General features: G+C 35.2%; 1 protein-coding gene and 1 long non-coding RNA gene across 2 annotated transcripts in view; both read right to left on the bottom strand.

The window, feature by feature from the left end:
* Positions 1-15,853, bottom strand: part of LOC140505801 (uncharacterized) — a 102,762-nt gene that overhangs the window by 29,558 nt on the left and 57,351 nt on the right. The window lies entirely within an intron of this gene.
* LOC140505795 (large ribosomal subunit protein uL23-like) lies at positions 129-14,776 on the bottom strand. Its single transcript, XM_072612168.1, has 3 exons — positions 14,289-14,776; positions 14,077-14,198; positions 129-7,296 (listed from the first exon to the last, which is right to left on the bottom strand). Exons 2-3 carry the CDS (start codon positions 14,179-14,181, stop codon positions 6,826-6,828), a joined length of 576 nt encoding a protein of 191 aa, XP_072468269.1. The 5' UTR covers positions 14,182-14,198; positions 14,289-14,776; the 3' UTR covers positions 129-6,825.

A 15,853-nucleotide genomic window follows, 5' to 3' on the forward strand; every position in this document is an offset into this window, starting at 1 on the left:
ATATATATATATGTATGTATGTATGTATGTACATACATATTTTCATACAAACATTCATAGACACATACATACATACATATGCATATGTCTTAAACATTGAATTATGTAGTATAATAAGCACTCTTCACTCAAAACCAAACAAGCATAATATTTATTCTGCAAACTAGGACAAGAAAAATCATCATAATAGAAATATAGAAAAACAAAGCTCAACAGAGTAGCAGAAATATTTACACACATCACCAGACCAGGGAGCACCAATACCTGAGTTCTCATACACAGTGGAGGTGGGGTGGGGTTGATATTCAGAGTCCCTAATCTAGGAAATCAAAAAAAGTTTCAGGGAAAGTACTCTTACAGTGAGCAAGCCTCTGAGGGAAAATCATGTTCCCTTCATAGCAGTCTATTTCTTTAGCCATTCATCTTTTTGTCTTTCTGTCCAGTGTGTGCTCCAGTATATTCTGTTGACAATATTGTTGCGGCCTCCTTTGATCTTCACTAAGATGCTTTCCATCATGGCTACCCTTGGTGGTTCCTGAATTTCTTCAAATGAGTATTTTTCTTAATGCACTGCTATACTATATTTTGAGGGGAAAACATGGTTCACTTTTTAATATCGTTTACCACTTTAAAGTCACATTCCAGTTTTATCTCATCAAATCTCAGTGATGTCATCAGGTTAATTTTACTTCCTTGCCTTAATACTCTAGTTCATTTTCCTTATTACTTACACCTTGTGCTTTTTTCTATTTCAATCTGAGACCCTATTGACTTCTTTCTCACATATCTACCACAGCATTCTTCCTATATTGTAGAAGGTCATCTAATTTCACTATATTTTGCACATATTGTGATACATATGGCTAAAAATGATGTGGACCCCAGTTTTTGAATTTGCACTTTTCTGTGAAGCAGAGAAACGTCAACCCCAATTTTTATTGTATCAGATATTAATGTGGTAGGAGATGCTTTTTCATGTTCCCCTCTATTTCATCTGTCACCAAAATCCTTTAATTGCTGAAAGTTTATTTTATACTTAAGCTCCTATATTAGTTGGTTTTAAACTTTTAAGAGTTCTTATTTTGTCCTCTTATTAAACACCCTGGCATGATACCACTGCACTACATAAAAAGGTCTGTAATTGAGCTCAGTGACAATTTTAATTTGAACCTAGTGTACAACATAATAAAATACCCTTCTAACATGAGAAAAGTTTAAACAATACCCTGAAGAAGTTTATTGTGAGCATGTTTCAGTAGGAATCAGTTATATCACAATTCTGGCAAAAGTATTATTTTCTTTTTTATAGCATTAATAAATTTGGAAAGGAATGTTTTGTTTCTATGGCTTTTATTCTCCAATTAGAGCGCCAGATATTATGTGAATAAAAAAAAAAAAACCTGGGATGATTTCTCCTCCTCTATACTTTTGCTCAATTCTTTGAGAGTATTTGGTGAATATTTAAATAAATTAAAATTAAACAAATTATAAAAAATTGATTATGACATAATTAGAAGTTATTTTTCTTTCTCACACCTTCGAGTCTTTGTTGGTTATCTGAATGATCACAGTCATGAATGAACAGAAGAACAAGATATAATTGATATACATGAATAAAATGTTCACCCCATCTATAATAAAGGAAAATCTCTAGGACTATGGTTTTAGTAGTCTGGAATATCTGATTTTGCACAATATATTTTGATTTGTTAGATGTGAAACTTTGGTCTTCTGACAGTTATTCAGGGAGTAAATAATATCTGCCATATTATTGGTTGGTAAAACCCATCCGTAGTATAATTAAACAGTCATCATTTTGTTAGAGCATAAACAAGAAGATAATCAGTCCATGAATTAGCAAGTGCAACATCATTTGGCAGCTCACAGCTAGAGAGAAGCTATACAGAATTTGCATATACCCAGAGTGTACTTTCTGTATAGGGAATAAACAATAGCTATGTGCCTGTATTTCAATAGCCAATGCAGCTAAAGCTAGAGGGTAAAATAGAAATGGAAAGAATCCCCTCATCACCTCCTGAAAGAGATCAAAAAGGAAAGCTCCTAGGAATATTGTAGCCAAATTCCAGAGTTCCCAGGTCAAGGAGAAAACATTACAAGCAGCCAGAAAGAAACTATTTAAGTATTGTGGAAATGCAATCAGGATAACACAGGATTTAGCAGCTTCTACACTAAGGGATATGAGGGCTTGAAATATATCTCAGAGGTAGACAAGACCAGAATAAAAGCAAGAATCACCTACCCAGCAAAACTGAGTATAATACTTCAGGGATAAAATGGAATATCAATGAAACAATGAAATAGTCTTTTTGAAAAGACCAGTGCTGAATATACAATTTGATTTTCAAATACAAGAATCAAGAGAAATATGAAAAGGTAAACAGGAAAGAGAAGACTTAAGGCACTCATTAAAGTTGAACTGTTTACATTCCTACTTAGAAAGATGTTATTTGTAGCTCATGAGGCCTTTTTCAGTTTTAGGGTAGTTAGAGGGAATACACATATACACATACACACACAAATACACATATACAGGTTTGTATGAGTTTGTAAGTGTATATTATATATGTGCTGGCATATATATGTACATGTGTGTATGTGTGCATGTATGTGTGTATGTATATGTGTGTACACATATGTGTATACACACACAGATAGAGGGCACCAAGTGAACTGAATATGAAGGGAGAATACCTAAAAAAATAAAATTTACTGTTGAATGGAATGTACTAGGAGTAAGAAAAAGAGAGGTAGAATGTACCAAATCATCTCACATACAAGGAATGTGCAGAGTAAAAGCAGGGATGAATCTGAACTCTACAACAAATTGTTTCAAATACCTCTAAAAAGTGAATCTGAAGAAATTTAAGAGTGTCAGAATCCACTAGGACACAGAGTGTGTCAGATTTCCTGCCCAGAAGATTGACAGGAAGAATCTGTTGGGGGAGTGCAAAGTACACAGGCTGCACCAGTGCAGACTCTGCCACAGCAGAGCTTAGCAGGAATAGCACCAAGTGGACTGAAGCAGAAGCAACAGTGCTGATTCTCAAACCTCTCAGCACATGATCGGAGTTCAACAAAACTGAATGAGAGAGAAGCATAGGGCCTATGTTAAAAACAGCAGCCAATCCTGAGACTATCAGCTCAGAAATTAAATGCTTAAAAGTCACCTATTTGAACTTCTGGGAGGCAAGATGGAAGAGTAAATGGTAAGTGCTCTCACCCTCCCCTTGTTGACCTTGAAAAACCCAGAAAATGTGTCCCAAGGCAAAATCTTGGAATAGTGGAATCAGCAGAAGGGGGACAGCAGTCTCTCAGCTCAAGAGGCTAGGAATATTGATGAGAAGAGAATCTCTTTCTGTGGCTGAAAGGAAGAAGTGCAGGAGTGCACGTGTCCCAGCAAGCCTCACCTCATTGGTCCAGCAGAAGATTCTGAGCTCCAGGGGCATAGAGTCAGTACGCACCAAGACCAGGGTGCTGGACATGCCTTAGCAGAGCCAAGGGAATTGAAGAGACTCCAGTGAAAATGAGGGTTCACTAGCTACTGAGCCTGCCTGTATTCTAGTTCAGCCCCAGAGGATGAGGGGAACTCCAGACCAGAGCATACCTTCCCCACACCTCAAGCCCTGACTTTCAGTGTAACCCCAGGAAAGCTCAGAAAAATTTCACCTTGCCTTAGCATTGGCACACACCAGTCAACTGAACACCAGGTGAACTGCAACAATATATAGCTTCTATCTAAAAGACAGAGGACACAACATGCAAAATCAGTAACCAGGTCTCAAGTTCTCAGCACAAGAAAAGAGGGAGAGAGCACCCATGCCCCAGAAGCAGAGGTCCACTTTAGAAGCCAGGAAAAAAAGCAATCAGCATAAGGAAGAAGCAAATCAGGAAAGCAAAGACCATGGAATCTTACTAGGGGGACAGAGAAGATCAAAAAATGAATTCAGAAGATGACAATATGCTCACATCTGAAACCTCAAAAGGGAATATGAAGTGGTCTGAAGCCCCAAAAGCATTCTTGGAAGAGCTCAAGAAGGATTTTAAAAGCCAAATTAAAGGGGTAGAAGAAAAATTGTCCAAAGATTTTGAAAACACGATTGACAAAGTGAAATAAGAAATACACCAGCCACCCCCTGAAAGAGATTCCAAATTGAAAACACCAAGGAATATTGTTGCCAAATTACAGATCTATCAAGTTAAGGAGAAAATACCGTAAGCAGCCAGAAAAAATTCAAATGTGGAGGAACTACAGTCAGGATCACACAAGACCTTGCAGCTTCTAAATTAAAAGATATGACATATTATAAAATGATATTCCGTAAGGTAAAGGAACTTGGACTACAACCAAGCATCAATTAACCAGAAAAACTGAGCATAATCTTTCAGGCAAAGAGATGGACATTGAATGAAAAAAGAGATTTTCAAATCTTTCTGATGAAAATGCCAGAGATGAATAGAAAAAATGATTTTCAAATATTAAACTCAAAAGAGGCATAAAAAGGTAAACAAGGAAAAAAAACAACAACTTGTTATTCAATATGAGCAAACTGTTTATATCCCTAGATGAGAGAATGGTACTTGTTAATCTTGAGAATTGCATGCTTATCATGACATTTAAAAGGGATATACATAGATAGAGAGTGTGGATATAACAACTGATGTGATGATAAAAAAAAATACAGTCAAAGGGTGCAGAGGAATTGTAACAGGAGAAGAAGAAGGTAGGAGGCAAAAGTGATAAATTACATCCCAGGAAGGGGCACAAAAACATATAATAGTAGAGGGAAAGAGGGGAGGGAGATGATCATTGTTTGAGCATTACTCTCTTTGAATTTGGTTCAAGGGGGGAACAACAAACTCTGTTGAGTGAAGAAGTCTAACTTGCCTTACAAGAGGTAGGAAGAGAAAGGGGAAATAAAAGAGAGAGGGGTGAGTAAAAGGGAGGGAAGAATTAGTAAGGAAATAAATGGGAGGGGACAGATAGACAAGAGGGAAGAGTGAGGGAGACTGTAGTCAAAAGTAAAACTCTTTTGAGGAGGGGAAGAGAGAAGAGAAATAGAAGCATAAACAGGTGGGGAAATAGGATGGAGAAAAAGACACAATAATCATGACCCCGAGTCTGAATGGGATGAACTCTCCCATAAAATGGAGGAAGATAGCAAAATGGATTAAGACCCATAATTCTATAATAGGTTGTTTACATTGGGGGATACACACAGTGTAAAGGTAAAAGGTTGGAGCAGAATATATTATACTTCAGGTGATGTAAAAAACAAAACAAAAAGCAGGTGTAGCAATCCTAATCTCAAAGGAAAAAATGCATCTAATTAGAAGAGATAAGGAAGGAAATCATATGCTGCTAAAAGGCACCACAGGCAATGAAATAACAACATTCGTAAACATCTATGCACCAAGTGGTATAGCATCCACATTCTTAGAGGAGAAGTTAAGGGAGTTACAGGAATAAACAGACAGCAAAAGTACACTATTGGGGGACCTTAACCTACCTCTCTCTGAACTTGATTAATATAACCTCAAAATAAACAAGAAACAAGTGGAGGAGGTGAATAGAATTCTAGATAAGGTCTATATGATATAGATGTATGGAGAAAATTGAATAGGAATAGAAAGGAGTATACTTTTTTCTCAGCATTATATGGCACATACACAAAAACTAACCAAGTAATAGGACGTAAAAACCTCAAAATTCAGTATAGAAAGGCAGACATAGTCAATGCATCCTTCCAAGATCACAATACAATAAAAAATTATGGGTAATAAAGGACCATGGAAAGACAGACCAAAAATTAATAGGAAACTAAATAATATAATCTTAAAGAATGAGTGGGATAAGCAAAAAATCATAGAAACAATCATTAATTTCATTCAAGGGACTGACAATAATAAAATGACCTATCAAAACTTATGGGACACTGCAAAAGCAGTTCTTAGGAGAAGTTTTATAACACTGAATGCTTACATGAATAATATAGAAAAAAAGGAGATCAATGAATTGGGCATACAACTGAAAAAACTAGAAAAAGAACAAATAGAAAATCCCCAAGTAAATATTAAATCAAAATATTGAAAACCAAAGGAGAGAATAATAAAACTGAGATTAAGAAAACTATTGAACTAATAAATAAAACTGAGTTGGTTTTAGTAAAAGCACAGTAAAATTGATAAACCTCTGGTCAATTTGATTTAAAAAAAAAGAATGGAGAATACCTAACTAACAGTATCAAAAATAAAAAGAGTGAAGTCACCTCAAGCGAGGAGGAGGAGGAAATTAAAATAATAATTAGAAATTACTTTGCCCAACTGCATGCCCAGAAATTTGACAATCTAAGTGAAATAGATGAATATTTAATAAAATACATAAATTGCCCAGATTAACAGAAGAAGAAGTAAAATACTTAAAAAGCTCCATATCAAAAAAGGAAATTTAAAAAGCCATCAAAATGCTCCCCAAGAAAAAATTCTCCAGGGCCAGATGAATTTACAAGTGAATTCTATCAAACCTTTAAATATCAGTTATTTCCAATACTATATATATTATTTTGGAAAAATGGCAAAGAAGGAGTCCTACCAAATTCTTTTTATGATATTATAAACAAATTAGGGAAACAAGGAATAGTTTATTTATCAGCTTCATGGAAAATGGAGGAATTTATGACCAAACAAGAGAAAGTGAACATTATGAAATGCAAAATGAATAGTTTTGATTACATTATATTGAAAAGTTTTTTTTTTTAATCGGGGAAAACTTTTTATTGTAGGTGCAGTGAGAAAGCTGGACACAATTTAGATGATTCCAATTTTGTTGGCAACATCCAAAGCATCATAGTCTGGAGCAAGACGTACATAAGCTTTCTTCTCTCTGTCAGGCTGGATCAGTGTGTTGACCTTGGCCACATCGATGTCATACAGCTTCTTTACTGACTGCTTGATCTGATGCTTGTTGGCCTTGACATCCAAGATGAAAACTAGGGTGTTGTTATCCTCAATCTTCTTCATAACAGACTCAGTGGTCAAGGGAAACTTAATGATGGCATAGTGATCAAGCTTGTTTCTCCGAGGGGCACTTTTCCGAGGGTATTTGGGCTGCCTTCTTAGTCTTACTGTCTTGGGTCGCTGGAAGGTGGGGGATGTTCGGATCTTCTTCTCTTTGTGGCTATGGACACCCTTCAACACCGCTTTCTTGGCCTTCAAGGCCTTGGACTTGGCTTCTGTCTTGGGGGAGACAACGGCTTCCTTCTTCGCCTTTGGCGCCATCTTGGGGGAAAGCATATTGAAAAGTTTTTGCACAAAGTCAATGCAACTAAGATTAATAAGGAAACATAAAAGTAGGACAGAATTTTTTTATAACAAGTTACTGTGATACAGGACTCGTCTCTAAAATATATTGAGAACTGAGTCAAATTTACTAGACTACAAGTCATTTCCCAATTGATACTTTGTCAAAGGATATAAACACCCAATTTCCAGAGTAAGAAATTAAAGATATCTATAGTCATGAAAAAATCCTGTAAATGACTATGGATTGGAGAGAGGCAAATAAAAACAACTCTGAGATACCACATCATAGATATAAGATTGGCTAATATGACAAAACAGGAAAATGATAAATGTTGGAGAAGATGTGGGAGACTTGAAACGCTAATTCATTGTTGGTGGACCTGTGAGCTGATGCAAACATTCTGGAGAGCAATTTGAAACTATGTCCAAAGGGCAGTGAAAATGTGCATATCCTTTGTCCCAGCAGTATTTCTATTTTTTAATTTTAATTAATTTATTTGTTTTCAACATTTATTCCACAAAATTTTCAGTTCCAAATTTTCTCCCCACTTCTCCCCTTCAGCACCCCAAAAAGCCAAGCATTCTAGTTACCTCTATCATCAATCTACCTTCCCTTCTAACATCCCTCCCTTCCTTTATCCCCATCTTCTATTTTGTCTGGTAGGGCAAGATAATTTTCTATACTCCATTACCTGTATTTCTTATTTCCTAGTTGTATGCAAGAAAAATACTCAAAAATTGTCCTTAAAACTTTGAGTTCCAACTTCTCTTCATCCCTCCCTCCCCACCCATCCCCACTGGGAAGGCAAGCAAATCAATATAGGCCATATCTGTGTAGTTTTGTTACAAAAGTCATTTGCAAATGATTTTCATAATAGTCATGTTGTGTAAGACTAACTATATTTCACTCCATCCTATCCTGCTCCCCATTTTTTCTATTCTCTCTTTTGATCTTGTCCCTCCCCTAGAGTGTTGACTTCTAATTGCTCCCTCCTCCTATGGTCCTCCCTTCCATCTTGTCCCCCACCCTGCTTATCCCCTTCTCCTCCACTTTCTTGTATTGTGAGATAGGTCACACAGCTAGTGAGTGTCAAATGTCTGAGGTGAGATTTGAACTCAGGTCCTCCTGACTCCTGCACTGGTGCTCTATCCACTGCACCACCTAGCTGCCCCTAAAAATTATAATGGAGCAGATGGAAGCTAATGACTTTATGAGAAACCAAGAAATTATAAAACTAAACCAAAAGAATCAAAAGAAGAGAAGATAATGTGAAATATCTCACTGGAAAAACAACTGACCTGGAAAATAGATCCAGGAGAGGTAATTTAAAAATTATGGGAATACCTGAATGTCATGATCAAAAAGGAGCCTAGACATCATCTTTCATGAAATTATCAAGGAAAACTGCCCTGATATTCTAGAACCAGAGGGCAAAATAAATACTGAAAGAATCCAATGATCACCTCTTGAAAGAGATCTGAAAAGAGAAACTCCTAGGAATATTGTAGCCAAATTCCAGAGCTCCCATGTCAAGGAGATAATATTGCAAGCAGCTAGAAAGTAACAATATGAGTATTTTTGAAGCACAGTCAGGACAACACAAGAACTAACAGCTTCTACATTAAGCAAATTAAGAAGTTAAGGTTAAAACCACAAAAAGCTGAGTATGATACTTCAGGGTAAAAAATGGTCATTCAGTGAAATAGAAGACTTTCAAACATTCTTGCTGATAAAACCAGAACTGAATAGAACATTTGACTTTGAAACACAGGAATAAAGAGAATCGCGAGAAGCTAAACAGGAAAAAGAAATCATAAGGGACGTATTAAAGTTAACTTCTTTACATTCCTACATGGAAGAACAATATTTGCAATTCTTGAAACTTTTCTCAGCACTGGGGTAGTTGAAGGGATTATATACATATAGAGAGAGGACACAGAAAGAAACAATTCGAGTATTGTGGAAATAAAATCAGGATAACACAAGATCTAGCAGTTTCTACATTATGGGATGGACAGGCTTGGAATATGATATTCTGGCAGTCAAAGGAACTAGAATTCAAACAAAAAATCACCTACCCAGGAAAACTGAGTATAACATTTCAGGGGAAAATGGTGATTCAATGAAATAGAGGACTTTCAAGCATTTTTGATGAAAAGACCAGAACTGAGTAGAAAATTTGACTTTCAAACACAAGAATCAAGAGAAGCATGAAAAGGCAAACAGGAAAGAAAAATCACAAGGGACTGTATAAAGTTGAACTGTTTACATTCCTACATGGAAATATTTGTAACTCTTGAAACTTTTCTCAATATTTAGGTAGTTGGAGGGATTATACACACATATATTTTCATCTCTCTCTCTCTCTCTCTCTCTCTCTCTCTCTCTCTCTCTCTATATATATATATATATATATATAATATGTATGTATCATATATACATGTATATACATATAGATATAAATAGAGAGTGCAAGATGAGTTGAAAAAGAAGGGATGATATCTAAAAAATAAAATTAAGGGGTGAGAGAAGAAAATATGTGCAGGAGAAAGAAAGAAATGGAATGGGGCAAATTATTTCACATGAAAGAGGCAAGAATAAGCTTTTTCAATAGATGAGAAAAGGGAGGAGGTGAGAGGGAAAAAGTAAAGTTTATTGTCTTCATATTTGGCTTATGGAGGGAATAAAATGCGCACTCAATTTGGTATGAAAATCTGTCTTACACTACAGGAAAGTAGGAGAAAAGGGAACAAGAAAGGTGTGGGGATGATGAAAAGGAGGTCTAATGGGAGGGGAGGCAATTATAAGTAAATACTTCTTGGGAGGGCCAAGATCAAAAGAGAGAACAGCATAAATGTGGGCAGGATACTAGGGAAGGAAATAAAATTAGTCTTATACAACATGACTATTATGGAAGCTGGAAACTACACATATATAGCCTATATTGAATTGCTTTCCCTCTCAGTGGGGATGAATGGGGCAGAAGGAAGGAATGGAAGTTGGAACTCAAAGTTTTAGCAACAAATGTTGAGAATCGTTTTTTGCAAAGATTGGGAAATAAGAAATAGAGGTAATGGGGTACAGAAATTTATCTTGTCTTACAGGAGGAGAGAGAAGATTGGGATAAGGGAAGGGAGGGGTGCTGGAAGGGAGGGAAGATCGGGAGAAGGGGCAACCAGAATGAATGGCATTTTGGGGTGGGGAGGGGAAAGATGGGGAGAAAATTTGGAACTCAAAATTTTGTGGAAGTGAATCTTGAAAATTAAAGATAAATAAACAGTAAAAAAAGGAAAAATTAAAAAAAAGAAAATTTGATTTTCAAATACAAGACTTAAGAGAAAAGAGAAATCATAAGGGACTTGTTAAAAGAGAATTGTTTTCATTCTCATATGAAAAGTTGATACTTGTAATGATAAAATCTAAAAACAAAATTATAGGATTGAGGGAGGAATATACTGGGAGGGGGAAAAAGCGACTGAATGGGGTAAATTATCTCACATACAAAAGTCAAGAAAAATATTTTACAATGGAGGGGAAGAGGGTGCATGTGAGAGGGAATGAATAAACTTTGCTCTCATTGCGTTTGAATTAAGGAGGAAATGACACACGCACTCAATTGAGTATGAAAATCTATCTTACCGTACAGAATTTTATTGGTGAAGGGGATGGAGGGGGGATAAAAGAAGAAAAAGTAAATGGGGCAATTCTATAATCAGAAACAAACACTTTTGAGGAGAAATAGGGTCAAAGGAGATAATAGAATAAATGAGAGGAGGGATAGGATGGAGGGAAACATAGTTAGTCTTTCACAATATGACCATTTTGGAAATATTTTTTCATAAGTACAGATATATAACATATCAAATTTCTTGCCTTGTCAAAGGCAGTGGTTGAGGAGGGAGAAAGAGGGGAAATGTGGAATTCAAAGTTTTAAAAATAATGTTAAAATTTGCTTTTTACATGCAACTGTGAAATAAGACAAACAGGCAATAGATATAGAAATCTATCTTGCCCTAAAAGAAAATAGAGGGAAAGGGATAAGAGAAAGGGTTGTGTGATAGAAAGGATGGCAGGCTGGGTGGTGGAGAGATGAGGAAAAACTTTGAACTCAAAATCTTGTGTAAGTGAACATTGAAACCTAAAAATAAATTAATAGGAAAAATAAATGTTTATTTGAGAGACAAAGTTTCATTAAATTGTCTCAAAAAAGAATAAAATAAATAAGTCTGATGAAACAAACAAAAAAATAATACAGAGTTAAAGATGGCAGAACAAACTGAGAGTCAAGGTAGCAAAGTTTCCCAAGTGAGAGTAAACTTATCTTGAATGCAAATTGTGTAGATTGCATTCTACTTTTAATGAAAAAGTGAGGTATTTCTCTTGTCAACTTTCCAAAGCATCTCTGATATTATTTTGTCAGCCAAAACAATTCTGTTCTTCTGGCAGAAGTTAATCATTGAGAAAAAGAATTTTAGTGCTTTAAATGTTATTATATTTCAATCCATTGTATTTTCAAAGAATGTAGTGTCAGTTTGTATAGGACAATGACCAAAAGTTATTATTTATGGATATGTTTCAAATATTTTTCTTTACAGGAGCAAATCAGGTTGCAGGTTCATTGAGTTTAAAGTCAGAAGACCTGTCTTGGAGAACTGGCTATGCTGCTTATTATATTTGGAACTTTGGGGAAAATCATTTAAAATTGTTGAGCATATTTCCTCATCTATAAACTGATGGTGAGATTAACTTACACTATGTATCTCCCAGGGGAGTTGTGGAAAATAAATAATATATGTATAAAAATTTTTATAACTCCTAGGGTTTATGTAAATGTGAACTCTACTAGATATGGAAACAAATTAGGAAAATAAAGAATAACAAAATGGATTGACCTTAATGCATGCAATCACATATGAATTAGTATGTGAGGTATAAATCATATACACACACGCACATACACACACATATATATATATATCAATAATCATGTATCAGTTTATCTTGATTAGAACAACCTCATAAAAAAGATCATTGTTGACTACTATCATGATATGCAAGAGGTGTTTAAATCAGGAAATTGATCCATCACACTTTAGGAAATTCAAAATATTAAAGTCACTGCTCTGGATTTTTCTATTACGAATCATTACCCAATTTTTCTCAGATTATCAATGTTCAAAAAACACACGAAGCAGAAAGAAGTTAAGCTCTAATTATGATGGAGAGAAGAAAGTGAGAAAAATATATATTCTTTGATATTATTGTTTTTTTAATTTATTTATTTTCAGTTTTCAACATTCACTTCCATAAAATTTTGAATTTCAAATTTTTTCCCCATCTCCTCCACTGCCTACCTCATGACAGGGTGTATTCTGATTACCCTTTCTGCCAGTCTGCCCTCCCTTCTATCACCCCCAGTCCCATCCCCTTCCCTTCTATTTTTCTGTAGGTCAAGATAGGTGTCTATACACCATTGCCTTTATATTTCATTTCCCATTTGCATGTAAACCTGATATTTAACATTCATTTAGATTTTCAGATTTATTGGCATACACTTTGGTAAAATAGATCCTAAATAATATTTCAATTTCCTCTGCATTCCCGGTGAAGTTACTGTCTTCATTTTTGTACTGGTAATTTGGTTTTCTTCCTTTTTTAAGTCAAATTTAAAAAGATTTTTCTATTTTGTTCATAGAAACTTTGCTTAGTTGTATATACTAGTTCAATAGTTTTCCTGCTTTCAATTGTATTTAGAACTCCTTTGATATTCAGGAATATTTATTTCATATTTAATTGTGGATTTCAAATTTGTTAGTTTTGTAACTTTTTTAGTTTCAAATCCAATTCATTTGATCTATTCTTTCCCTATTTTATCCATGCAAGTATTTCTAAATACTTTCTAAAGACATAAATCCCCCTATTCATTTGTTTGGCTGAAGTCATAAGTTTTGGTGTGTAGTCTCATTATTGGCATTCTCTTTGATGAAATTATTGTTTCTATGAAATGTTCTTTGACACATTCTTTTTATCCCATCTTTACTTGGACCTGTATTACATATAAACTTTGTTGCATCATCATATGACTTAACATTTCCAGGTTTGATTGTGAGCTTTTTATACTCTAATAGTCAGTTTTTCTGTATGTGCCATGTACTACTGAGAAGAGAGTATATTCCTGTCTATTCCCATTCTATTTTTTTTCCAGAACTCTTATCATATATAACTTTTTAAAAATTCTGTTCACTTCTTTAACTTCTTTCTTCTTTATTTTGTGACTTATTTTATCTAGTTCTGAGAGGGAGAAGTTGAGCTCACCCACTAGTATAATTTTGTTGTCCATTTTGTCTTTTTTTTCCATCTACTGAAATATTTTATTATTTTTTACAATTTTATTTATTTATTTTTTCTTCTATCAGTCCAGGCAATTTAATTTAATTTTTCATTTTTAACACAGATTATAACAGATAAAACAATTCTAACTTTTGGTCAGGTGATACTTCTTTTTAAAGCATTTAGAATATGGACCACAAAATATTTTTTTTTAAACATTAACCAATTGAGACCCAAATAATATTAATGTTGCTAACTTCACAAGCTCTTGACCTGTCTCCACAGTATTACTAAGAATTAAAAGACCATAACTTATTGTTGTTGGTCGAAAGCCCTATTGTTAATATCTTAATTTTAGACTTAACCTTGAATGTTCCCCTACCAATAAACTATAATTTAATCGATTTGGTATTAAGCTTACAAACCTTTTGACTATAGGAAACTGTCACCAAGAGTAGGGACACTGCAGGGATACAATATCTCCCCAACTTCATGTCAATTCCAGGCAGGATTAGACTGTCCACTTGCATTCAGTCAGGCTTAAAGTCTGCCAGGTGTCAGCAGGGAAATTGAGTCAGGAGAATCCTACCTCAGCCCAGGCTAAACAGCCGCTCTCCCACCCTTCCCATGAGATCACCTTTTGCAGTTCGTATCAGCATCTCACAGGCTTACTGGCATCGTGGATTGGAGGCTCAAACCGCCTTTCTTGCTATCCATACCTGGAGTTAGACTCACAAGAACAGTCACTTAATAGTCCAGTAGTATCTAAAAATGGCAGGTTCCAATGACCAGATTTCAAATATGATTATAATTTCACTTTGGCTAAGGAACATCTTTTGAGGCAAGTCTTAAGTGGCTAACATGCCTTTCTATACATGTTCTAGTTCCTGATTAAATAGCAATCCCAAAATCAAATTTACCCTTAAAACTTTTAACTTTTCCATCAATGTCAAATTTTACCCAAGGTTACCTTCTTCTAGGAAATTTAGACTAAAATTCTTTTCCCCAAACTAAAGATGCCATTGATTTATTCTCAGTAATTAATTCAGTCAATTGTTTTAATACTAATTGCTTTTACCTCACATTGTAACATGGCCAATTTTTCTCCCCATCATTCCTCTCCCCCCCCCACTTCCTAATACCTTGCATTCTGATTGCTCCTTCCTTCAATGTACCCTCCCTCTTATCACACCCCACCCTTCCCTTACCTCCATCTTCTCTCCTTTCTTGTAGGGCAAGATAAATTTCTATACCCCATTCCCTGTATTTCTTTCCCTGATTATATGCAATAAAAATTTTCAACATTTGTTGCTAATACTTTGAATTTCAACTTCTCTCCCTCCCTCCCTCCCTCCCTCCCTCCCTCCCCAGCCCCACTGAGAAGGCAAGCAATTCAAAACAGACTAAATATGTGTTGTTTTGCAAAAGACTTCCATAATGATCATGTTGTGTAATACTAATTATATTGCCCTCTGTCCTACTCTATCCCCCCTTATTTTTCCCCCACAATTGACCTTGTCCCATCTCGAAAGTGTTTATTTCTAGTGACCCCCTTCTCCCATTTGCCTTCCCTTCTAATATTCCTCTGACCCCACTTGTCACCTCCTCTCTTACTTTCCTGTGGTGTGATATAAATTTTCATATCAAATTTAGTGAGCATGTTATTCCTTCCTTCAGCCATATGTGGAGAGTGTAGCTTTATTTTCCTCTCTCCCTTTCTCCCTTTTTTCCTCCATTGAACAAGATTTTTATTATCTTTTTTATGAGTTATATCCTGCCCTGTTCCATTTCTCCTTTCTCTTCCAGGTATTTTTCTCCTTCACCCCTTAATTTTTATTTTATTTTATTATTGTGTGTGGATATCATCTCTTCTGGTTCAACACATCCTGTATTCTCCATCTGTGTGTCTGTGTGTGTGTGTGTGTGTGTGTGTGTGTGTGTGTGTACAATCTCTCCATCTACTCAAATACAGAGAAAAGATTCAAGAGTTAAAAATATGTTCTTACCATGCAGTAATGTAAACAAATCAGCTTTAGAGAGTCTTTTATGATTTTTCTTTCCTGTTTGTCTTTTCATGCTTCTCTTGATTCTTGTCTTGGGAAGTTAAATTTTCTATACACATCTGGTCTTTTCTTCAATATGAATGATTGAAAGTGCTCTATATCATTGAATGACCATTTATTCTCTTGAAGTATTATACTC

The sequence above is a fragment of the Notamacropus eugenii genome, chromosome 1, assembly GCF_028372415.1.
Source record: "Notamacropus eugenii isolate mMacEug1 chromosome 1, mMacEug1.pri_v2, whole genome shotgun sequence".
Classification (NCBI taxonomy): Eukaryota; Metazoa; Chordata; class Mammalia; order Diprotodontia; family Macropodidae; genus Notamacropus; species Notamacropus eugenii.

What these genes read in the sequence shown, in the direction of transcription:
- LOC140505795 (XM_072612168.1), bottom strand. Translation starts at nt 14,181, where the DNA reads ATGCAAGTGGACAGTCTAATCCTGCCTGGAATTGACATGAAGTTGGGG. An exon ending in CAGTTTCCTATAGTCAAAAG is followed by an intron (nt 7,297 to 14,076) that starts GTTTGTAAGCTT and finishes CTTTCCCCCAAG; the next exon opens with ATGGCGCCAAAGGCGAAGAA.